Below are 26,732 nucleotides of genomic sequence, written 5' to 3' on the forward strand. Positions count from 1 at the left end.
AAAGGGGTCGCAAGAGATGGCCTGTTTTGTTTTCTTTTCTTTAACTCTTTTTTTTTTTGTGCTCTTTGCTTCATTAAACAACAAAACAGGAAGCATAGTACCGGTAGTGTCAGAAGATGAGAAAGTAAGCTGCAGATTACTCATTGTGGTTTGATTTAGCATGAGATGTTTCAGATTACTTCTAAATTTTGTTAATTCCTTTTTTTAATTGGTATATTACTCCACATTTTCATGAATCATAAAGTTCAGAAATGTCACATGAAAGAAATATTAATTAATTATTCATCAATGAAAATCCTATTTAATTTTTTTTACATTTTTTTAAGGGGATGAATTTTCAGGGTGACTGCCGTTGAATCACACTAGTGGGACTTGCCATTGCTATAAAAGCATCACGGTCTGTATGATGAAAGAATTGAGCTCATAACAGCTCTGGAGAGAGACTGGGTAGATATTTGTTTAGCAGCTAGCATCAGATCCAATATCACATTTTCTGTTTTGCAGATGGCACTGCAGCCGTGTTGGATGTCTCGTCCAAATCTGCAGTGGTGAACTTGAGTTAGTCTTACTGTAAGGGCTTTTCAGAAAATTTCTTTTCAACAAAATGTCAGGAATTGTTTTGCGTCATGAAAGTATACTAAGTCTATATTGAGTACCAGTGACAGCCAGTGTAAAGTGGAAGGGGGTAAAGTTAGGTGATTCCCAACCACTAGAGGTAAACTTTCCTTCTTTTTAAGTACTATGTAATCAGGAAAGTGGGTTGCCATGTTGTTCTCAAAAAAAAAAGGAGTATTTTTAGTGACAGTGGCGGGGAAGACTAAGGGAGAAGAGAATCGAGGAGTGGCAGGGAGCTCAAAGACTACTCTTGACCCCAATCCAGCTAGGAACTCTCCCCTCTTCAATCTCCATGTCTGTTTCCCCATTTGTCGCAATCCATTATTGATATGCCCTACTTTTGCCCGCTCCTCTGGGGTAGCATGAATACGAAATCAGGGGTATCATGGGCTGCCGGCTGCGGAAACACAATCGTGCAGGCACAACCCGAAGAATGTCCAGAATCCTGCGCTACAGCTGATTTTTTCCCAATGCGGTCGGCCTGCGCCAAATTCTCGCAATAGCTGGAATGGTTCCTCCTTTTTGCAGCCCTTGAACAGGGAGGAATTTAACAATGGGCAAAATTTCCCACGAAATTGTTTTCTTTTTTGCCTGTCTTTTATTTCGTATGGGCATGAAATATGGTAAAGCCATGTGGTAGAGGCCCTAAGACAATAGACACAGTATTAATGGTAGGGGGAGGAGAGTGGCTCACAAAATCATAGTGATGATAGAAGAGGCTCTTTTCCAATCTCAGTTTACAGAAATATTAGAATCAGGGGATATTTTCTTTCGTGGTACAGGAATGGATTCTCTTCTATTCTTTTTTTTTTTTGGTTGATTGTTAAATGGCCCTCATGGATGCCTCACTCCTTGTGAGAGATTAGAGAGGAGAGAGGCCGATGCTTTCAGTTATCTATGCTGAAGCAACCGATTCCTTGTGTTGAATTCTGAAACAAGCACAACAGAAAAATGTTGTCTTTCATTGCAGTAAAAAACAAACAAACAAACAGACAGAATGAACAGGCACACAGGCATTCTGAATAAGATGTAAAAGAGCAGTCTTGAGGTTATTACTACATGTACCTTTTCTCAGCTTTAGGCCTACATTGTATATGTACATAGAACAGATATTTTCAGTCATTTTCAATGAGGAGGTTGCAGACATTTTAGTGAGATGTTGTTTTCACGATTTGACACCAAGACTGTCATAAGTGCGCTAGTACTCTATCGTGTGGCAATATTTTTGCGCTTTGTTAAATTTGCAGTTCAACAGTGATTCATGAAGTTTGCAAAAATGACAGCTTGTACAGTGTATGTATAAAAATCAATTCATTCTATCAAACAAAAGGTGATAGAGAAGTATAGATTTACAACCTATATTGTTCTAACAATTTGTAAGAAGTGCAATTAAATCATCAGTGTAATCAATACAAAAATATACAGATGCCTAACATGCAATGAGAAAAGCAATGCGTATTTGCAAGGATGACAAATGAATGTTTGTACTGTATCATGTATGTATTTATCTTTGTATTCATGTATGCATGTAGGCCTATGTATGTATGTATGCATTTATGTATGCGTGCATACATAGAAATTAAAGGCATAATTTGCCATTTGCAGATGAAACAAAAACCCAGCTTTAGTGCTTCAAAATAGTTCTGAAATGTGAGTTAGTGATACAAACAACCAATGTAAAGATTTGAATCAGTAATTAATGTAAGTATTGTTCAATATACAAAATGTGAACAATAGTTATATTAAAAATGTTTCTACAATAAACTGTCTACAGTTATGGTTTATTGAAAAAATAGTGATATCTCCGTATATTTTAGGCTTTATTGCAAAATTTTTACATGGTAAGATGTTTTGTGATACAACTGACCTACACATAAATATATGCATCAAACGTGATGTCTCGAACATTTTTCAAATCGCTGCCCCCAAAGGTAAACTGTACCTTTAAGGGATGGACCAAATGATAGAATACTCAGTTTGGTTACAGAAAAGCCATAATATTCTCCCCTCTATAGATTGCAGGAGAAATGCTTGTGAATTGAAGTCTGTAACCCCTTTGTTGAAGAGTTGGTGATCGGATGAAGTTGAATCTGAAGCGTCAGACAACACTGCCCTTTGTGTTGGATTCACACGGTGCGAACCTGACTTGAGCTCGCTGTTGTGTTTGGTTATGTAGTCTGCTGGTTTGTGTCCACAGGGCGTCCAGCTCAGCAAACTATGAGCAAAGGGGAAGGGAAAAAAAAAAGAGAGGAGAAATCCCCTTATTTGTACCTGTTTGTGAAAGATTGGGGGGGGGGGGGGGATGGTTGTCTGTCTCATACAAGAATCTGTTCCTCCCCACCAACATCAAGTTCAGCAGCAAGCTGTGAAAAGCAAGTTGCAAACAATAGACTTACTAGGAGTGCCGACAGTTGAGCCCCAGGGTCACAGGCGCACTCGGGTGTGGAAAGATGAACTCAAAAGGATAATGGGTTGAATTGTAGAGCGAGGGGTTTATAGAAATTTCTCCCCTCAGAAGAAGAGAGCCGACATCATTCAAACAATGCATACTCAAAAACTCATAAACTCTGTGGTTTGATACAGTTTGATCTTTATGCCTATTGTTTTCCATCTCTTCCCATCACTCAGGTCGAAATGAACTCATTGCAAGGTACATCAAGCTCAGGACCGGCAAAACAAGAACGAGAAAACAGGTATACACCCCGCTTCCAAATGGAAGAACCCCAATTTTTGCACACACTTTTCCTGGCAAAGATGTACTGCACGATATTGTATGCTTTGTGGTCTGTATATTTGTTTTGTGATGATTGTCGGACTGGTGTTATTATTGCTTTTCATTTTTGTTTTGTGGACACAAATGATACTTGATGAAAACTGGACCAGACAAAAACAACATCAACTTTTATATTATCATTATCATTGCATTGAAACAAAAGTAATTCATTACACCATCACACATTATTTAACACATTGGTCACATGTTGCACATCAGAAGAAGCGTGGTAACCATATTGTGTCATACAATGTATTTTCAGCTTATGGTCATTGTGTTGCACATTGGTGTATTCTACATAATTGTGAGCTTGTCTCGCCTCTCAACTAATAAGGGCATTGTGTTTCCCTACTTTTCTAATCCTCTCTCCATCTATATCCTGACATTCAAACCTTCTCAAATTCGAATCTTGGTGGATTCGCAACTCGGTGTTATTCTCAGGAGTAGGCCAAGACTTGTTGCATAAAGTCTTCTTTACAATTCTGTTTGTTCTACACACTCAATTTGTCAACCTCATATATTACACTATGTGGGGCTTTTAGAACTTATAAGCAGACATTTAGTCTGTTAAGCATGGTTACTTGTTAGTCTGTGTTTTGATTTTATCATTGTGTAGGTCCACATTGTCATGATTTCCTGAAGTTAAAATAAAGATATTGGGGGGGGGGGGGGCACAAGTTCGCATCTGTGGGCATTGCTTCATAATTATCACAGAACACACTCAAATGCCCTTTGCTGCAGTATAACAAAATCTTGTTTCCTGTCAAGAACCTTGTACATTGTATTTAGTGGTAACATGTAGCAGAAACTACTCCCAATTACACCGTGATATATCTTTGAATCATCAACACTGTAGCTGGCAGACCCCTGTCTATCACCTCAAACAATCACACAACTATAGATGTTAATCAATACAGAATTTTCTTCTAATGTACTGAACATGAATCCGTAGGAGATGTGAATCCACCATCTTTTCTTTCATCATCGCTTGCTCCAACCCCCCCCCCCCCCAATTCTCTGTGGTTCTCATTAATTCTCTTTGAATTTCTTTTCAGAATTTTACTTAAATTTTTCCCTCATCATGATACTACCTTCAGAACAAATAGTTGTCTAGTGACTGTATAATTCTATCTCACTCTACTGTTTTCTCAGAGTGTTCCTACAGAGCTTCCTTTGTGTGGCTAGTGACAGACTATGTCTTGCCGTCATGAAAATATAATTATTTACTCATGCAAATGAGGTTAATGAGTGGGCACTTACTGGTTTATGGTAGAATATCCCACATTTAAACACTCCTTATTTCTGCAAAATTGAATCAGCATATGGTGTGTGGAGTGAAAAAAAAAAGGATGAGATTGAAAAGCATGTATATGCTAGTTTGATGATTTACTGGTACCATCAAATTCGTCACAGTCAGTTTGGAATAATGAAAAGAAGAGGCCTTTTGCTTCTCTTGGCATTTTCTATCTCTTTGCTTAAAAAAAAAAACAGGAAAGAGATATTGTTGTTGTCATTGACTGACTAGTAGAATCAAATTCATACTGTTACCAGGTAGTAAGAATCTAAATACATCCTTTCCGTGTGTTTGAAGAGCTAGAATATAGTCCCGTCAAATGAATACCCCCATTTTTTTTTTCTTCCTTCGATACATGTCTGTCCAAACATGTGGGACTTGAGTTTACTGGGAACGTTCCTGGGCGAGGTGGAAACGAGGGAGACCCAACAATGTGGGCATGCCGCCCTGAAATGTTTCATTTGATGCTACGTGGTAACTCAGATATGAGGGAGGCAGGGGGAGAATTTACTGATGTTGCCATGGGAACGTCATGCCCACATGCGCAATATGCTTCATCTGAATAACTCCCTTCTCACACACTTGACTCTGATACTCCACCAATCGGGAACAGGAAGTCATTCGGATCCCCCCCCCCCCCCCAAAAAAAAAAAAAAAAAAAAATCAACAGAAAACCCCAAATGAAACAAAATAGTTAAAAGAGAAGACAAATGCCCATTGCCATGACAACTACAAACCGAAGTTCTTGGCTCCGCTGCGTTTATATTATTTTCCCCCACCCCAAGATTTCAAATGAAAAGAACCTGACAATATTAGAAGCGTTTCGTGTCCATTGTGTATGCAGAGCTCAGCAATGTTTGTGTAGGGTCAAATTTTATTAAAAACCGAGTGATATGAAGAACCAAACGTCACAATCAAAGCGAGCCATGCTCTCTGTGACATTTACAGTGTCAGCATTAAAAAAAAAGAAGAAGAAGAAGAAGAAGAAGAGGATGAAAAAAAAAAAGGTTTATTTCAATGTCGCTCAAGATGCCATCCAAATCACTAGCAACAGCAGCCACAAATACGTTAGCACCACTGATAATCTGGGAGTGCATTGTGGTAGACACCAACGGTGTTTTAACTGATGTAGTGTCGTCATCATGATGATGCAAGTATATGGCACATCTTCCCTGCATTCTATTTGCATGGTATCCTCACTTTCAAATTGCGGGATTATGATGACAGGTAACAGGCCACTGCAGGCATTGCTTGGTTATTGTTTTCCTTCCATTATTTTGCGTTGTGAAGATTACGACAATTTTGATGATCTTAACCCAAGATACCGTTTTCTTCTCATCTAATCAGGCATTGCTGTTATTGTTTTGCTTGTAAAAAGTCCAATCACATGTTGATGATAACAGCTTATCATATCTTTGAGTGTCAACCGCACAAAACAAAAACAAAGAGAGAAATTATGTTAATCAACAAATGATTTGCAGAATACTGTCATATGAGGCAGAGTCAAATATAGATACATCCTAAGAAAATGTAATAAATCTTAACCCGATGAGAAAACGCCAAACAATCACTCTTCTTGAATACTATTCCATGCCACGTGTTTTCCACTTTGTTTAAACTTCCTTCCTTGTTTATGTCTTCGAAGCTACAGTAGTTGTCATCAGATGCTCATATTAACTCCATAATCCATCCCTTAACATGGCTAACAAGTGTCTTACCAAATCACTTCTCATCTCACTTGCATCTTTTGGTTACATCCCCATCATCATCATTGTCGTCATTTCAAATTTATTGGATACAAGAGTGATATTGCCGAGTAGGAATTCATTCTGCCCCTCAGTCCAGGGGAAAATGAAGATTAAGTACAACAAAAGATGAGCCGAAATTGCGTGAATTTCCTGCCGGGTGATTTCCCCGGACAGATGATGTATTTGCATTGCTGACAGATAGTGTGTGCCTGTTGATTTGCATGCAATATTGGTGTAGCAATTTGTGAAAGGGTTTTGTTTGGCGAGGGTTTAATCTCTGATCATGCAAACATGCAGTTTAAAGTTGTCTTAAAAATATGACAAGTGCATATAGAGGATAGGACCCTTGTAATGAAATGTGAAATTCATGTATGTTTGATTTGCCAAAATCATATGAATCTTCATGCCATGTACATGGTAAGAGGATGGGGGAAAAGAGTAAAAGCTGTATTAAGTGTGGAATTTATTAGGTGATTGTGTGATGATTGTATCCAATAAATGCCACTGAAATCATGCTATAGAAGCTCTGATGTAAGTAGTTGTGAGTAATAAAAAGTCATACTTTAACACACTGTATTCTGTCATCTAGATAAGGTGAAAAATAGCATCATGACAGACTAGAAACCATGTAGTATTTTGTGTCTGTCTGTATGTGTGTGTACAAGACACAGACATACAAACAAAATACATACATACACACATAGAAATATATATTCATATACACATATATGGCAGCGGATGTGACAATATGTGACATAAGAATGACGAGGTATCATACTGACATTCATTATTGGATAATGACTGGACTACTCTTTGATCAATTTTGATTGCAACATATTGTTTTGATTCTTTTGATAACACTTTGAATGTTTTATTGGTGGTTTGTCATAGTAACCAGTGCTGCTGTACCTGTGTGTGTGTGTGTGTGTATTATATGTATGTATAGACATATGATTTGTTTGATAAATTCACATATTATGAACATGAGTTGCAAACAGGCAACTGTGTTTGATGTGTATATTATCATCACTATTGACAATGATCAAATAATGAAGAAATCTTCATTTTAGTTTGTCTCTCTCTTCTCTTCAATGTTGGATGTGTGATTGATGTCATGGCTGTGTGAAAAAGCAATTATCATGTCGTTCAGTTATGAACTGCCTGGCTTTGCTTTTTTTTAAAAGTTAGCAATACAGGCTTAATGTCTTTCACTTCCAGTTGATAACACCAATTGACTCTTTTTTGTCTTTATGACATAAACTTTGGTCAAAATGTTGACTGTTAACATATCACTCAATTCACATATGTTGAATACATTCATGAATTATGATATTTGATAAGTTTTTACCACACAAAAAGAAATGCAATAGTCATTAAAGAAGACAGGGAGAATGGTTTGAAGTTATGAGTTAATTGTGAACTTGATTGAAATGAAAACAAGTGCTCAATGGGATTAGTACAGGGCAATCAAACTTTAATCTTGTTATGCTATATTGTTGTTTTTGTTTTTGTGACTTGCTCTTGTAATTTTGTCAAGTATGTGTAAATTGCATCTTGTTTTCAGTTTGTGTTTATTTCTTTGATTTGCTTTTGTGCACACTTTGGGTCTAATGGTTTGGCAACCTTTGCATGTGCTTGGATGTTCTTTTTGTTCTTTCACAATTTTATTTTGCACTTGACACCATTATCATTGTAAGCATTCCCGCCTGGCACCAGCAGCTCAGGTTGGTGCCACGACCCAGGTCATGAGGAATCATGTTTGGAGTGTTGCACATTTGAGTTCACTAGTACACTAGTACGCAGTTTATTTTTGGATGTTTTTTTTGTTTTTATATGTTGTCTTTATATTTTGGTTAATGGCTTATTTGTGTTGTAGAATTGGTAGTTGTTGCACGTCTGCCTGATCTATATTTTTCCCACATTTGTTAGTTAGTTGTTCGTACTTCTTGTGGCATGTGATTAGTCTGTTGTTTTTCTGAATTCATGATTTTGTCAGGTGGTTGTTATATTTCTTTTTTTTATCACTCACACAAATCCAACTGCAGCCGCACAAGTTTTTAAAGGGTTTGATTTGTGGTGATAGGGTGTGCTTGTCCAGCTATGTATTTTTGTTGTTCTTACAGAAACCGCATTTTATCATTTTTTTTTTCTTTTTTTTACTGTGATAAATTTTCTTCAAAACTCACTGGCATTGAGATTTAAAGGCAAATACAAATGCTTTGTTAGGAGGATGGAGGGTTAGAGGGCATATATCTGGCGGGAGAGCAAACGTGCTTTCCATTTGGCCAGTAATTATGGTAAATAGACTATGGGAAGAAATACAAAAAGTCTTTCAATCATTTGGGTCACAAAGGAATGGGAAGTACTTTGTTTGTTCACATTCATTCTTGTAACAAACAAAAAGAGAATCAATTGTGACCTTTGTGACATTTATTTGATACAATATTCATCTACTTGAAAAAGTAATGACACAATAAAATTTAAATGCATTACTTAATTTTTTCTACTAGATGTGATTACAGAGCATTCACAAATTGCAGTTCGCTAGCTCCTGTAGCTATCAATGTATATGTATGTATGTATCATGTATGCATATACATGCAGCCAATAATAACTCTCAAAGATTCATTATTTCATCACAACTTTTCATCTTTATGATAATGGACATTTCATCCATATAATTCCTTTGCCAAATTTTGCTTGTTTGTGCTACATCTCTACTTAGATGGCTTAAATGCATCATGTATTTTAATAAGTTGTTTATGATAGCAGGAAGTCCTTATTAGGCAGTGCAGTAACAACATGGGGGGGGGGGTGTTACTGCTGAGATTGTTTGGTATATAACACCTTTTTTCAGCTGTTTTAGGGAGATGGATGTACAAAGTATGTCAGATATATCTTGTGAGTTGTGTACAGACATATGTGATCAGATTATTTGATAGGGAGGAAGTATACATTGAATAATTCATTTCTTGTGATGGTGCTGATTTAAATATCGGATACCTGTGTTTAGATGTATATCAAGATCACAATTTTAAACCGATACAAGTCAGAAATATATATGGTGTAGTAATATTGCTAATATGCGACTATTTCAGTTTACAGTGAGGCAATGCTAATAGCAATAGATATATAAACATTCAAAACGTGTAAAACATGTAGCAAATTTGTGATAGTTTTTAATGATTGTCCCTATTGTCAAAAAAAGAGAAGAAAATGTGTACTTTTGAGCAAGTAACTGGAGTGACTGTACAAAATACAATGATAATGCCCAAAATATTCATCTTCCACCTAGCTCTCATAGATTAAAGGAATAATTTACCATTTGCAGATGAAACAAAAACCCAGCAATAGTGCTTTAAAATAGTGCTAAAATTTTAGTTAGGGATAGAAACAACCACTGTAAAAATTTGAATCAGTAAAATCAATGTTAAGTAAATATTGTTAAATGTACAAAATGTGAACAATAATTGTAATAAAAATGTTCCCAGACTAAACCGTCTACGGTTACGGTTTATTAAGAAAAATACTTATATCTCCTTATATTCTAGGCTTAATTGCGAAAATTTTATATCGTAGGATGTTTTGTGATACAACTGACCTACACATGCGTCAAAAGTGATATCTTGAACATTTTTTAAATCACTGCTCCCAAAGGTAAATGGACCTTTAATGCTATTTCATTTTTACCATGTATTTTGATTTTGTCCTGCTTCCTAAAACAAGTAAAAGTAAATTCCTATTCAATGAAACATTTGTGCTTTAATGGTACAATGGGATGGGTCATCAGTTATTAGTCAGAAATGCTGTTAGATACATGACATCAAATTTCTTGAAAACTCAACACTATAAAGAGTGTATAATCTTTAATAATTCTTTGCTCATTATAGCTTAACCTTACATACACAAACAGAGCTGCCTAGTAGTGAATTTTCACCATACCTATTTGTTTTTTCATAACTCAAGCTAAAATTTTATTTTGAGTTTAAACAAAATAAATCTTAATAGGGCATGCTAAAAATGTTCAGTTTTCCCATTTTCAAACTAAAACATTTTTGTTAAGATTTGCTAAGATTAGTTGCCTTGCCAAACCAGGGCCCTGTTTTATGAAGAGTTGAAATTGATTATAAAGTTAATTTCTATCATAAGTCTATGACAGCCTGTGTGTTATGGAAATTTAAAATCAATGATATCTTTTGATAAAACAGGGCCTAGTGGATTTTGTTTGGTGTTATGTTGTATCACTAGGGAAAAACAAAATCTGTCATTTTAGAATGCCTACCCCTTGCATTTGTACTAACATTGTCTGTATGAGGTTATGTCCTAAAGTAAGGGAGAAAATGCACATTATTCATACACCGTGAAGTGGAAATTTCTCATCTCGCTTGTTTGTTTTCTGGGAGTGGACCGTTGGGAGGGATCTTGGCAGTATGCAATGGATATTGAGCGCAGAAGAAATGTGGAACAAAATGTGCAAACCTCCAAACATTTCCCCCCCTCATTACCTCCCTCACAGGTGTCAAGTCATATTCAGGTGTTGGCGCGAAGAAAAGCGAGAGAACTCCAAGCACTATGTAAGGTACGCCACCCAAGGGCTCCCCCAGTTGTGAGCCGGAGATAGTCTGTGCAGTGTGCAGAAGGAATCGGGGAGAGCTCCATGGCTAGTATTCACTCAAAATGTGTGCCGTCCAAATTCTCCTCGCCGAGCAGAGCAAATATTCATACAAAAATTATTTCTTGCACATTAGTCTTTTAAAAGGGCATTCAATATGCTGCTTGAAGATTGGAGTTCACAAGTATTCTCTAGATGCATTGACTCAAATGCAACCTTGTGTTTTTGAGGAATACCTCATCCTTCAAATTGATAGGAGACATAGTCCTTGAGGGTATTTGCAGCAATTATGGAGCACACCTACATCAAGCTGTGTTCTTGTTGGTGCATACACAGTAAACCTGTGCTCAGTGGCTGTTACTGTGATGTAGCACAATGATGATCCAATCAGTGACAAGATAGATGTCCAGGATAATACTTTTGTTTCTTTTTATGATGATGAACTACCCACACAAGGAAATAATTTGATCAACACAACCAAATCAGAATGAAGAGATGATTTTGGTCTAAGCAAAAAGAAAAACCAGAGAGGTGTAATGCCGGTTATCACGTTTCATAGAATAACTTAATTGGAGAAGGGGTCTCTAATCCCATGGGAGATACTTCCTTCCTAGCTCTGCACAGACTTATCTCTGGCTTGAACCACTGGAGACCTATGTCTGTTTTATGCATGTTTAAAGACTTTTTTTTTCCAACTCTATTTTGTACATTGCTTGTTCTTCACCCGAGTCAGGTCTCCAGCCATATCCAAGTGCTTGCAAAGCGAACAGCAAGAGAAATTCAGAAACAGTTCAAGGTAAATGGCAAACAAGTAAGTACTAGTTTGGCAGCGGCTGCAGCCCAGCCGATCAACCCATGACAAAGGAGTGATGGCCCCCTCTGTCACAAACGTTACCTCCCTCTATCGACAGGGGCAGGTTAGACGAGTTCATGTATTCAAACAGCAGTTTTGCAAATCTTACAGTTAGGCTAGGACAGTTCAAATACATAAGCTTTTATTCTTCATTTCATTTGGGTGTCAAATTGAATTATAGATCCCTCATATCTTTATTGACCTTTCTTCCAGAGATTCTAGTGTACCTCTAAATAAACTTCGATAGGATGTTCAAACTAGAGAATTACTGACTGATCCCCCATTGTCACTGCTCAATGTGAACAAGATTGAAGCAGACAATATTGACCAGATTCTCTTCTAATAGTGACTTTTGCCCAACTTGAAGACACTTGAGTCTCATGGAAAATGGGTCCACCCTTCCCACCCTTCCACCTGCTAGAACTTCAAAAGTTTAGCAAAGGAAGAAAACAGTGCTTACAGGAAAAGCACCTTGACTTGATGCAATGATATGTAGCATCCTGTTTACCTTCCCTACTAGAAAGACTTAAGCTGCTCCCTTGACAGGTTGTTATAAAGTTTAAAACCACAAGGAGCTGACTTTAAAAAAATGAAAAATGAAAAAACACACATGGGAATTAAGATGCCAGTCATTTTGATGGTTTTGTCCAACTTAGTGGCTCACATTCCCTTTGATTTTTTGATATTGACAATGTTATGGGTACCAGAGGAATGCCTGGATCATAGTGTTATGGGGTGCATAATTATGTTCATGGATGTCTAGTCAAGAATTCTCTAATGTTTGGCAAAACAAGTGTGATGTTCTGTTTTCAATTCCATAATGTCTGGACTTTAAATCCAGTCTTGATTAACACCACTGAGCCGAGCTCACAAAATAAGAAGAAGAAATTATAAAAGAAATGAATATGAAAAGTCAAGCTAGAGTGCTTCATGGATGGTAGTGAAACAAAATCTGTGACATACAACTGGATGACCATTATGTGAAAAGTTCAGCTACTTGCACTCTCATAGAACAATATTTAATTCATTTTCTACCATGACTTATCTCCATTTTGGTTAACCAAAATCAAAGAGACTTTAGTAGCACAGGGCAAATAAACATCCATTTCTCCACATTAGTGGTGGCCCGATGGCCCAGGGCCACTAAAATGGATGTCGGGCCACCACTGAAAAGATTACCTTTTGGTAGCCGATTGGGCAGCTAAAATTCAAAATGAAATTCTATGTTTCCTTTTATTTCGGTCCACTACATTTCTAGTTCAGGCCACTAAAATTTTGAATTCAAAGCTTTTCCTGGCCTGAATTGGCCATCAGAGAAAAATGTTAGCGTCGAGCCCTGACGGTATCAGTCAAATGCATGTCCATGTGATTTTTAGTGCAAGCTTACAATATGTGTGTGAACCTTGTGAAAGACTAAGTTTGAAGCGAATAAATCTTCAACTGTATATTTAACTTTACTGACAAAATCAAGGGGGAAAGGGGTTTTAATGAATATTTGTTCTGAGCCACTATATATTTCTGTCAATCACGGAGTGGAAAGTAAATGAAATAGCATCCATTTGTGCATTTTAGAATGGCCTTATGAGACAGTGTTTACATAGGCCTAATGTACATGCACACGAGTCTGGATGTAATACAACAATTCCCCATCCTTTATTATTACCTCTGACTACTATGTCTTTATCTTCTTTTTAGATATGTCTGATATGCAACATTCTTGTGGATGTACAGCATCATAATATGTGAAATAAAATAAAAAATCTAAAGCACAACACAAATGAACAGATAAAACTTCCATATTCACATATGGAACTAATCATCATTTAAAGAGATGGTGTAGTTTTGGTTGAGATGGGATTCAACTTTAACTTTTTGTGAGATAATTGTGAAACCACCTATGAAATATTAAAGAGCATGCAATTCTAAGAGGAATTCAAAGTTTATGTGACGAAAATGGTTTAGAAATGGCTGAGATATCAAAAAACAAAGTAAAACAAAGTGGTCATAATAAAAGGTGGGTCCCACCTTTTATTAGGACCTCTTTGTTTTTGGATATCTCCGCCTTTTCAAAACCAATTTGCATCAAATGAACTTTGAATTCCTCTCAGAATTGTATGCTCTTTCATATTTCATATTAACCCATTGAGGACGGGCTGATTTTGCTACAACACGCATTTTCCATAGACACTTGCTTGAGTATACTTGTGACTCGTCCTAAACTGGTTAAGAGGTTTCTCCTTTATCTCATGACAAAATTGGAAACTTGGAAGCTCCCTCTCAAACAAAACTATACCATCCCTTTAAGGGAAAGGAAACAAATTGCTGTTTTTGTTTTGTATTGCCTGCTGGTACCCACATTTTTGTCAAATATGTGCATATTCTGCTTGTATCTTTCCCTCAACCCCAAAAATATCACCCACTGCAGCAAGATCAGGCAACCAAGGACAAAGCGTTGCAGAGCATGGCTGCCATGTCTTCAGCGCAGATAGTCTCAGCCACAGCCCTCCAGAACAAAGTGCCGGCACTAGGGCTGGCCGGTTTGGGGATGCCGGCAGGTGTGGCTCCGTTACGACCGCCCTACCCGGGAACACCGGTAGGTTGTTATCCTCATATGTACCATTGCTAACAGGTTGTCTGGACGAAGGCATTATTTGGTCATCTCATGCAAGCCTGTGTGGTCTTGGGAAATTTTTTCTTGTATCTTAAGATAAAGTATAAATAATTCTCAAATGTTAATATCCTATTGTTGACTTAGAAGTCATATTGGCTATACCGCTTAATCATGCTTCTTCCTAATTTTCTGTTGAAATGATGGGTAGGAAATACAAACAGTTTGACACTTTAATCAGAGTTTATCAGATACCATCTCATATTCATATATGGATAAAGCTTGAGAATTCACATGCTCAATGGCGAAGGCCTATCTACACTTTTTTGAAGATCTACGTCAGTGTGAGATAACCTCTGTACATGTGACCTAACTTTGCAAAACCAAACTGTCACTTTGAATATTCGAACCAAAAAAGAGTATATCTGGCTTAGAAGAGAAGCTACAATGACAGCTATTATTTGTCCCATTACACTATGACTTTGTGGTCACATTAAAGCAGTATTTAAGGATTGCCTAGGGGTAAATGTCTGGAGCTCCTTGCACAAAGTGGTTTGCAGTTTTGATAAGGCTGCAATGATTGCAGTCATTATGGAGGCAACCAGGAAACATCCAATCAGTCGCCAGTTTTTAAGATCCTTACCCCAGCAACTGCAATTATATTACAACACCTGTACAATAATTGCAAACCACTTCATATGAAACTGGCCCTAGCTCTGTCCTCGTGACTCCGTCTCTCTTCTCTCCAACTAACCCCCACCCCCCCCCCCCCAATAAAAATGCTTGGGTACCGTGCATATTTCCAGGGGTCAATGCACCATCCCTCACACTCCAAGTCAGAGAGAAGCATCCTACCTGTTTCCAGGGATTTGCACCCCTGCTCAAACCGGAAGACAGAAAAAGAAGGGAGAAAGAAACATGTCATGCTCTATTTCAGTGAATCTGGTCTTTATCAGCGCTAGTATTCCCAAAGCTGTCTGGTGCAGTCCTAGCTTTGATGCCAACAAATCAATGAAGTCCCCTCTTTTTCTTCTCCTTCATCTTTTTCTTCTTCTGCATTTTTTTTTCTTTTGCAATTTACCTCCTGTTTTCCCTCTCTTTTATGTTCTGTACAAGTTTGGTTAAGAATAGGTTTTGTAGTATCTCTTGAAGTGAGAGTTAAAGGAGATACTAAAAGGCTAGATGCAGTGAGATTCTTTCAGGAACAGATTCTATGGTGTGTTTAATGGTGACACTCATAGCATACATTTTTAGCACTTGGCCCTATTCTTCTTTTCCCTTTTCCGCAAGTTTTTGGAAATATGCTCCAGTGCGTATGTGGTTGTGTAATGATACCGATGGTTCTTTTCTGCTTTGGAAAATTTGTGGGCTGTGTGTAGACAGGCAGTACTTTCTTTTTCATTTCCTGTTGAGCGATGGATGTTCATAGGGTACTTTGATGCACTGAATGATGTTTTGTATTCCTTGGTTACTCTGTGAGGGAGTGATGTCTTTAAGGGGGAAAAAACATGCATTGCAAGCAATATTAACTGCTCTGTTGTCATATAAGCCTGGAGAATAGAGAATAACTGGTCCCATCCTTCAATCCAAACATTCTAATTGATGTAGAATACAAGTCACAACTACATCAGAATTGCTGTCCCTTTCTTCCTTCTCCCACTCTCTGACCACAATTGATATGGATACTTCATTTCTGTATGATAGTCGGTATAATTTCATGAAGGTCTCCAGTCCATGTTGACCATGCATGTCTTTAATATCTCCATCAGTTTCCTTGTTCCTTCCTCGTGAACACAAGGCGTGTGGCAATGCATACCTTGAGAGGGGTGAAGTATCAAGTATCTGTCAGAGAATTGGACTCCGTGGTCTCCAGGTGCTGCGCGAGGGGGGCAAGTGTCGGGAGGGCTCCCCATGGGCGCCAAATGGCCGTTGGGTGCTACCCAAGGCTCGCCAGGATTAGGCGACCAGACGAATTGCCGAGGGGGCCCTCACGATGCGATTCCCAGAGCCGGCCCCAGGAGGACGGCCGTTGGCGTGAGTCAGACAGGCTGCCATCATCACGACAGTCGCTGCGACTTCTCTCTCTCTCCCCTCTCTCTCTCTCCTCTTCAGTGACCTTGAATATGGCCTCAAGATAGATTAAGTCTTTGATGGTGATGTCACGGCAGAGCCTCCACAAGTTGCCTGCATGTTGGCTCTATGGGTAGTGAAAGGCTTAAATGACAGCTTCTCCTAGAACCCAGATTCTTCCGCAGTGTTTGTGGGCAAAGAAAAAAAAATAACAACAACAACAAATCGGTGCTGTCTACAGGTGTCACACGCAGGTGGACACATCCATTTTCAAATTGGTGACATTCCAAGTTTTAAGGTGATCACCAATAGATTTGTGCATCCAGACATGGAAATGGCCTTCGTATTACGCACCTCACATCCCCAGACGGCTCTCTCAGTCTATTACAAAAAGAAATCCAGTTGTCCTGCGCCCCGTGTAGACTCCAGTTTCCTCTTCCTAATGTTCGCACATGCACCCACTTCTTCCTCCTTCTCTCTCTGTCTCTCTCTCTGTCTCTATATCTCTCAATCTCTATCTCTGTCTCTTGTCTACCTAGATTATCATTTAGTTTTCATTTCCGTTCACCTGTATCTCTGTAGCCCCGAAAAATCATCCCCATATCTTTTTATCTGTCTGTATGTTGTTTTTTTTTTAATCATTCTTCTCTGTCTCTCCAACTCACCTTCTTCTCTCCCCCCCCCCCCCCCTCGACTCATTCTCATTCTTCACCTCTGATTGCTTGGCCGAGGATATGTTTCCTTTGTCTGAGATCTGATGGTTAATTCAGAATATTGCCCTCAAAAGTTGCTGGGTTCAAGTATTCTGTCTGCCCATCTGACGGGGCAGTCTCGTTCCTTCTGAGTTTGAAAGAGATACAAGTGCCCCCAAGTGCACAAACACTCTTAGACAGGGACAACTGAAAAATCATCCGTCGGTCTCTTGAATCATCTTTGGTGTCTGATGTACAATTTCCTTCTTCCTTCATCCATCTAGTGCTCAAGAACTTTGAAGTATACTCCTATGAAATAAAGCTTACTCTTTGTTCTTCCATGCAGGAGATTTTTTTTTTTTATTATGTTCTTTTGGCTGTCTTTTCTCAGTGAGACTCTCCACTTTATTTACATTTGGATATTTTACCACAGACTTATTACCTTCTTTATGTGCACATCTCTGACATTTTACTGCATGAAATGTTTGCACTTTGGACATATTGGGTGATGGCATTTTTTGCCTCTGAAATTACATGCGGCATTTTGACTGACAGCCCTAGAATTACAGGCCAGTTTGGTAGTCAGGAGCGCCGTATTCTGGGCTCTGTATCAGTGATAGCTTTTGTTGAGGGAAAGACTGTGAGCTGGTGTAACTCAGAGACTATAACCATGCATTGATGAACATGATGATCACTTTCACGTTTCCTGTTTCCTCCACATGTGGGTCCCCATTGCATAAAATGTTGGTGACTTTTACAGTTAGTGGTAACCCTGCAATCAAATGGTAACTACCGTAGCAACACTCTATATAGTCAATCAAAGCCAAGAAATCCCCAGTAGTTAACATCGATTGGAGAATTACCTTTAATTGTTAAGTAACCATAGTTTTATGCATTGGGTGCCCTCGAGTGCCCCACCTGAAGCATTGTACCCACGTGCCCATACCTGGGGCTTTATCACATATCAGGACCTCTTTCCACACAGGGAGTCATGATTGTTAATCATAATAATTGACACCTTTAAAAACTTGGGAACAACTCAAATGCCTGAAGCTGATTCTTCGTTGCACAGCAGTGGTCATGGTAATTGCTGCTGTCATAGGTTGCTATTTCTTCCTTCATGATTTTTATCTTCCCCTTCAATGAAAAGGGATCGATGGTGATATTAACATTAGGGCTAGTCAATAGCTCCTGAAATACACATGACCTACTTACTGTATATATTGCGTACAGTGTATTTAAATTTTCTTTATCATTGTGAATTTTGCGAGTCTGGAGCTATTTGTTATTTTTAGAACACACGAAAATGTTGACTCTGATCCCGTCATAAGTGCAATGTGTCGGTGTATATTTCTTCCATCATTACTGTATTCCGTGGTCGCAAATTTAACCGCATGCGAAGTTGTTGGGAAGTGCCCCGATTGGCAGACAGGGGAAAATTAGACTCGCTAAATATATTGGGTATACAGTAATCATTGGCCATCCCACTTAAAGTCTGCTGCCTCTGCAGTTGTGCCTCGAGATTCAGTCCTCCTCTCTACGATAAATGTGAATTTCATTGTGTCATCTTTGTCAATAGCAGAAAGGAATGAGCTGGCTTCATTTAACCAAAGTTGTTTGCGTAGAGCACTCTGCTACACAGGAACTAAATAGAGACCCTCTTAATTAAACAGAAATTACCCATATATTTAGCCTGCATTATCTCTGTAGATTTAGTTGGATGCACACCACTTTGCTAATTGGATTTAATTGCAAACAGCTCCACAGGGATTTAGAGATATGTTGATTACTCGTAAAATTGGATGCATGGTACATGTTTTTTCAATAAGCAGCAGGGCACATACATGGTTGTTATTAACTTGGGGTCAATGTACTCTGGGGAATCGCCACAGACCATGACGCCAATTGCCACGGCATCATTTCTGACTGGTGATAGTGTGTTTGCAATCACACATGTACACTGCATTATTAAAAAAGGATATCTTTGTGTGTGTTTCTGTCTTGCCTCTGTACAGCAGTTATGGCAGCCGGGATTATCGCAAGCCGGGCCATCTCAGGAGTAAGTATCTGGGATAACATCGGGGAAATTCAGGGAAATGTACAAGATATGGTCAGTCTAGGGGAAGCTGCATTCTAATGTCTTTTTGTTAATCACATTTATGGTACTTTAGCAATGATTGACAGGTGATGTCACTGGCAGAATCTTGGTTTGGAAGGTTTTCATGTGGGCATATCCAAGTAATCTAAAGAAAAATAGTAGGAATATAGAATATGTGGCTTGTGTTTTGACATTGTTTGGCCACAAAAGTGATGATCAAGGGTATTATGAATCAGTACAAGTCAACATACATTTGTATTGCATGGTTCCTTTAAAGATGGTGTCATGCAGGTGTAGCTATGCTACATACAAGTATACCCATAGTTAGATGAAGTTAATATACCTGTAGTCCCCATTTATTGAATGTTGTTTTGAGACATCTGTGCCAATTGATACACACAAAGCACAATGAGGGTTAATGAAGTTTACATTACAGATATAGATCCGTAACCTCAGGCATACATGCATCCTCGTTCTCTCCCCTTTTCTTATCCTAATTCACACAAAATGAAACCTGAGAGATGCAAACATGTATGAAACAAAATCTTTGGATGAGTCAGTGTTTCAGGAATGACTAAGTGTGCAAGAATTTTCTGGTTTCCACACCAAGGCCTGGCTGCCTTTTTGAGAGGCTGCAATCAGCCACTAAATGTTAATGAGCAAAAAAAAAATATATATATATATATCAGTGGAGTCTGGTTTGGGAGAATTAAGTCAATGACTGACTTTTGTCACTAAGGGGAATCCCCTCATTTTTTCTTTGATGGCCTCAGCAGCATCAAGCCTTTCACATCGGTCGGACAACCCTACCCTCCCATCGCTACCACGGTGAGTGAGTACGCGTCGGGAATGACCCCGCAGAACGTGCCGCCGGCGTGGGAAGGCAGGTCCATCGGCATGCGGAGGTTACGACTCGTCGAATTCCAGGCGTTCATTGAACGGACACGGGATCCCGAGAGCGTGAGTTTGTATAAGAGAGATGCACTGCATTTTCATGGTCTTCAAGGGTACTGAAATGTTGATCTTTTGACAAGATATTCGTTAATGAGCAGCCAAATTTGTACACTGACTATCATTGCATATTAGAATGAAACCCTATCATATGTAAGATATATCTTTTATTCAATGAAAAGATCTGAACAATCCTCTTTATCATTTAAGATCAGCAACACACCTGATTATTCATGAGATAATTGTTAACCGTCAAGTCTTCACAGAAATATCTTGAAATTCTCAAAGAGCATTGTATTTTCCTAAACATTTAAACTACATGTATATAATGTAGTCCAATGTCCAGCAAAGATGACTTGTGAAATGTTACGATTCATTTTTTTTCTCACTCTTAAATGTATGAAATTTCATTAGCTGTAAATGTCGTACAGAGTTTGATAAAAATCATTGATATCTCTGAGTAACTTGTTTGTTAATCCCTCTAAATTTGACCATATAGTAAGTTAGCAATCCCTCTCAGGTTTAATGAAGTGCCTCAGAACAACAGGAAGGCCATGGTGACACATTAGGGATTAGGGATTAGGAAATCTCTATTCATTTGCATTCATTTTCTGGACATCTGTGCCAATTGACAAATCAAACATAGAATGGATTAATGACATCCTTATTTACTTGCAATATCATTGCCTAAGATCAATGGCCTAGAAGCAAGACCTAACTGAAATTAGAATCCTTGCAATAGAACTAGAGAAGCACTCTGAGAGCGCAGACCTCCGCCAAGCATGCAAATCATTTTCAACACTGATCTTGTTCTTCCATAGAGATATCAGTGATTTCCACCCATACGTACTTATAGCATTGTGTGCTGAAAGTTGCCTGATTTCCCAATATAGAAGCCTTTGTTACGTCATAAACCCTCAGCTGCACGGCGCGCCTCACCCCAGCAGAAGCTAGAGCACGCACTTTAGTGCGCTCAGGGAAACCTCAAATACGCGCAGCCTGAACTCCCAAGTTCATTGACCCTTCCTGCCAAAATATCAAAAATCCTTCATAAATTCCCCAAAAGTTCTTGGATCACTACCAAAAGTTAATCGTATGTTACTTGTGTCATTCTCAACCTTTCCTGCAAGTTTCATCCCAATCCGTTAACTACTTTTTGAGTTATTTTGCACACAGACAAACTAACAAACTAACGAACACACACACAAACCAACGGTAACGAAAACATAACCTCCTCCCTTGGCGGAGGTAACAAGAGGTTTTTATAGTGACAGCAAGAAGTTTCAAATTGAATACCAAATTTTCTCAGCTGTGCTGCTTTGTCATAATTACAACGAAGTCTTTGAATGACAAGTTGTTTTTTTACCCTGAACAAAAAACAAACAAACAAACAAACAACCTGAGTCATAGTATAGTTGTAAGATATGTGAGAGTTAATAGGAACATCATGATCGACACTTCGCAAAAAGTTTTTATCTTTTTTTAAATCCATTCTGTCATTACAAAAATTTTTCTGAGGATTTGAATGGAATTTTAAATGGATGCCTCAAAAAATCTAGGTCATCAACCATTCTCATTAAGTAACTGCTAGTTAAGCATGCTTGCTGTTCAGTATTTTACCATTACCTAAAGTTTTATGTTGGGAAGAAAAAAAAAATCACAAATCTCAAGGTCCCTACTTGTCTTGTCATCTTCGCATCTGTCGCTTTTGTGTGTGTGTGTTTGATCCACACGTTGGAGTAACCCTTGATATAAAACATTTTCAAGCGTATATGATGACTTCTTCTTTTTTTCACTAGGGGGAAAATGTGGTTTGTTTGTCTTTTGAATACTCATCCAAATATGAGCACGCGAGAAAAATTTGGAATATGCTTCTGTAAGTGGGAGCTTGTAAACACTTAGCATCCTGGAATGTAAGTGACCCGTGCAGATCGCATCTCTCAATAATGGCAAGCCAGGGATGGGCCCCAGGGATGGGCCCCAAGGTTGAGAGGCATTTATGTATGGGAGAGAAACATCTTATTTTCCATGCTCTTTATCGGAACGGGTCAAGAAAGATGAGATGTTCTACATTGCAAACTAATTTATGGAGAATTCTCTTAGAAGCAAAAGTATTTACTCTTTTTTTTTTGCACGTTATCAGGAGATTCTGAGTTTACAAAAAAAAAACACAAAAAAAAGAACAAACAAAAAACGAGAGATGAGATGTTCTACATTGCAAACTTATGAAGAATTTTCTTATAGAGGAAAAAGTATTTACTTTTTTTGCACTTCATCAGGAGATTCTGAGCCTGCCAAACAAACAAGCAAACCAAAACAAAACAAAACAAAACAAAGTAACAATAAAATGATTCAGTTGAGGCAATCTCCAGATTTTGGCATGTTTATTGAAAGAAACATGAACCAAGGAGGTTCGAGAGATGGAGTTACAACTGACTATAATTATTCAATCAGCTGTCAGTTTACTATTGATAGATGAAAGAATTCCACAAGTGCATTTGTGCCTTTGATGTTCGATGATTGAAGCCGCTATCTTTCTGAGCAATCTGAAGATTCATTTTTAATGCTAACATAATATCGGGTATATGCTGCTCGTTTAAATGTTAAATGCAATGAAATTTCACCTAATGATAAAGCATATAAAACAAAAGTCAATTCCGTTCGAAAATATGTGCAAAAGTGGAAATCTAAGCTGTATTTTGTGAAAGTGTTTGAAATTTTACCCTCATGGAAAGGCGGTTTTATCACTTTTCTCCTTATTTCCGCTAAATGAAACTAATATGGTATCATCTTCAAGTATAGTTCTTTATAAATTGATATGTCAGATTAGCGTACAGTCAAGTAATTTTGATATCTATTTCAGCAATGTTTGAGCAATTTCTATTCGCGCACCCCCGTGCCTTTACCATAGTCTACCGCCCATCGTTTGTAAGTAGGAATTGCGAAAAGTAATTACCATCACAAAGACATATCTTCCTTGGAAAGTGGCTGGTGATTATGCAATGAGACACACGTCAATTGTCTTCGCATCTGAGCAGCAGATCCAGTTTGACACATACTTCAAATATTTTTGAGTGGCGGCTTCGAGCATGGGATCAAAGCGAATAAGACTGTTGTGACTCCATTTCTCAAACCTCCTTGCATGAACTAATACAGCCCACTTGGGCAGGGAAGTTTTGTTTCTTAATTGTGAATGTGGTTATACCTTCTTTGAGTGAATGTGTGTGTTTTTCACCTCTTCAAGGTAAACAATGCCTGAGATGAAACAGGCATATTTCAGTATGGCTCCTACTGTCCTTCAGAGTTTGAATTTACACAATCGATTGCTCTTGTGGCATTCATACCAATACTCTTCTTTTCGTCCAACACATGTTGTTGTTTTTTTTCCCTTTGGACGGGGCAATGATATGTTTTCACAATCATTGAATATAATCTGAATGCTGATTGGATAAGAATTGTACTGTTCTGAATCAAGAAATTTTGGCTGTCCGTACATATCTTTAAAGTGTGATGAATGTACATTAGCTGAATTGCCCTGGAGAATGGAGCGGAAATAAGAACGATCCTATGCATAAAAGGCCATATATGTATAAAGTATGAAGCATTTTTTTAGAGTAATTCACTTGATACAAAAATCTGGTGAGCCTTCTTGGAAATTTTTCTCTTCAGGAAACCACTCAACTATTATTCTCTGTTTTTTTGTCTTCCACTCTGTCCCTGCCCTTCCCCACTCCAGTACAACAAACACTTCTTTGTTCACCTTGGTCCAAATGTCAGCTTCTACGATCCACTTCTGGAGGTAAGGAGGAAACACTTGTCACATATTTCTGACTCTTGAGTAAAAACAATTAGTTTGAGACAATACTAAAAAAAAGCTGTCTCTTTTATACGTTGAAAACAACGAGAGATAGACATTTGGTTGTGCAACGCCCGTGTAGATTGAAACTTTGGATGTGTTAGACAAGTTCTCATATTAAAGATACTTTTTGTGAGTGTACTTGTGAAATACATCACGTTACGACGATATGCATTGGAATATGTGATGAAATCCTTGTGCTGCAGCTGCCTAAGTCTCATTTTCATTTCAAGAACCCTGGTATGCCAAAATCAAGAATGTCAAGCTTCAGAGAAGCTAGTTATTATTACATCATCATAAAGATAGCATGCAAGTCAGCGTATCACTGGTAGCACTGAAGTGTACACCTCGTGGTATTCTCTCCATTGGCATTCTCTGAGCAAGCCATATTTAGTTATTTTCACCTGTAAATCAAATACACATGATCACGGATACAAATATTTATGAGTTAAACAGGCAGGCTCAGTAAGGAGATAAAGAACCTCTTGACCTTCATTTAGCCAAGTACTAAAAAATGTAATTTCAAAGAGAGAGAGAGAAAAACAAACAAACATGCAATTGCTCATTCTTTATTTTGATATACTGCAACTTATGTAAAAGAGATAGTTATTTGAGATGAGGAACTTCTGCTAAATCCTTGCTTATTTTCAATGCAAGTTTTGTAAATTACCTAATGTTCCTTTCATAATTAAGGTCTAAGGTTATATATACCATGCCAAAAAAGAAAAAAAGAAAAAAGAGAATAACAGATCCGATAAGATTTATCTGATATACCTGTGTGATGAGTCCACCTTTTCTGTCCTCTGTTGATCCAATGCCCCACTGCTCATGCTCTCACCTGCTGTGTTCGTCGATGTACAGGCCGTAGATGTCAGACAAATCTACGACAAATTTCCAGAGAAGAAGGGCGGCCTGAAGGACCTCTACGAGAAAGGACCGTCAGAGGCCTTCTTCCTCGTCAAATTCTGGGTGAGTGAAAACCCGATGGCATGCCAACTCCACTTCTGTGGCACTCAAGTCTCCGAAGATATTTCAAGAGAATTGTTACGTGATGAATAATGATAGGTTGAATTCTTACAGGTTCTTTAGAAAATAGCATGATGTCTCTTTCTTTTTGTTCAAAAAACCTAGATATGAAAAAAAAAAATCATGTAATAGATTTGTGACAAGTTAAATAACAGGGTTGACCTTATGTGAATATGTCAACCCTTGAAAGAATATGGGAATATATAAGAAGTACTCAAAATTATGATTCTGCATGAATAATCCCTCTCACGGGTTTGATTCAGCCTATCTCAAGTAAAATGCTTCTCTCTTCTCTTTTTTTAATCTTCCTCTTGTGAAATGTGCAATTGTGTACTCCATTCAAACTGTGCATGACCCGTAACAAAGACCACTGTGAAAATGAGGCTGTGCCATTTTATGCGTGTATCTGTAGGCGGACCTCAACACCAACATGTCTGATGAAACAGATGTCTTCTATGGAGTGACCAGCCAGTGAGTGTAGTCTTCATTTGTCTTTGAAATATAATGTTATAAAGCTGCTAGACGACATTGAGAGCAAGTACGTAGTTTAATCAAATCATTATCATAAATCATTTTCTTCATTACTGTTTGATGGCAGACATTGACAGTCAGCTGCAAATTCCATTTGGGGAGATTTTAGTGCAAATTGCATTTAATGAGGTGTTGCTGCTTTCATGAAAGCATGCATTAGATTCAGATGTGATACAACAATGAAAGAAGTTTATTGTAAGGTCTTGAGGAGTTTGGCCAGCAGCACAAGCCCTTACTAATCTCTGTTCAGTAACTTGTGATTTACTTCATTTGACCCTAAGAGAAGGTAAGACCGTATTATGATTTGGCTTTGGCTTGTGCAAAATTCACCGCAGATTTGTGGAATACCATACCAAGATAAAGTGACTGATGGACGTAAAGTTGAAACATTCAAGAAGTATGAAGAATGACTAGTTACATTTGCTGTTCGATGCTGATGCAGTTTGTTAAGTTTAATTACCCTTTACTGTAAAATTGGATATTTTCGCGTGAGTAATTTTTGCACTTGGCTAGGTGAGGTAAATTTCAGGTGTTTTGAATTCTGTGGAATTAAGACAGTAATTACTGGAACAAGCAAAAATGTGTGTGTGCTTTTATTTTCACGCTAATTTCTAGTTATGTGAAATTTGTGAACAATTTCCACTTAACAGTACCTGGTATAGTTTGCCATCCTACACACATAAGGATTGTGAGTTATATGCGAGGAGCATGGGAGTATTATCATAACTCAGCTGTGATAGTCTTTACGCTTCACAGTCAATGGGCTAGTGTTGGCTGTGAGAGTGAAATTTTAGGGTATTCATTATCGTATGAGTGTATGTGTGTGTGTTGGTGTTAAACAGTAACTTAACGACATGTTTGATACCTGTCTTTTATTGCAGCTACGAGAGTGATGAGAAGATGACCATCACGTGTTCAACCAAAGTCTGTTCATTTGGCAAACAGGTGGTGGAAAAGGTTGAGGTGAGTTTTCGATAACTACTAATCTGCCATGGACTCATGGTG

The 26,732-nt window shown here is 38.1% G+C and overlaps 1 protein-coding gene across 8 annotated transcripts in view; it reads left to right on the forward strand.

The window, feature by feature from the left end:
- LOC139736901 (transcriptional enhancer factor TEF-1-like) overlaps positions 1-26,732 on the forward strand; it is a 75,109-nt gene that overhangs the window by 43,274 nt on the left and 5,103 nt on the right. For 2 of the 8 annotated variants that reach the window (XM_071647568.1, XM_071647570.1), the window contains exons 3-11: positions 3,244-3,308; positions 10,947-11,009; positions 14,321-14,488; positions 19,281-19,324; positions 20,137-20,323; positions 24,051-24,113; positions 25,032-25,139; positions 25,609-25,667; positions 26,609-26,690. In XM_071647568.1, coding sequence (XP_071503669.1) covers positions 3,244-3,308; positions 10,947-11,009; positions 14,321-14,488; positions 19,281-19,324; positions 20,137-20,323; positions 24,051-24,113; positions 25,032-25,139; positions 25,609-25,667; positions 26,609-26,690 — 839 coding nt within the window. Of the gene's footprint in view, positions 1-3,243; positions 3,309-10,946; positions 11,010-11,775; positions 11,839-14,320; positions 14,489-19,280; positions 19,325-20,136; positions 20,324-24,050; positions 24,114-25,031; positions 25,140-25,608; positions 25,668-26,608; positions 26,691-26,732 lie in introns of all 8 variants that reach the window. The other 6 variants (XM_071647571.1, XM_071647572.1, XM_071647573.1 and 3 more) reach the window with 6 other exon arrangements.

The sequence above is a fragment of the Diadema antillarum genome, unplaced genomic scaffold, assembly GCF_040938485.1.
Source record: "Diadema antillarum isolate AM-2024a unplaced genomic scaffold, OU_Dant_1.0 seq00000674_RagTag, whole genome shotgun sequence".
NCBI lineage: Eukaryota > Metazoa > Echinodermata > Echinoidea > Diadematoida > Diadematidae > Diadema > Diadema antillarum.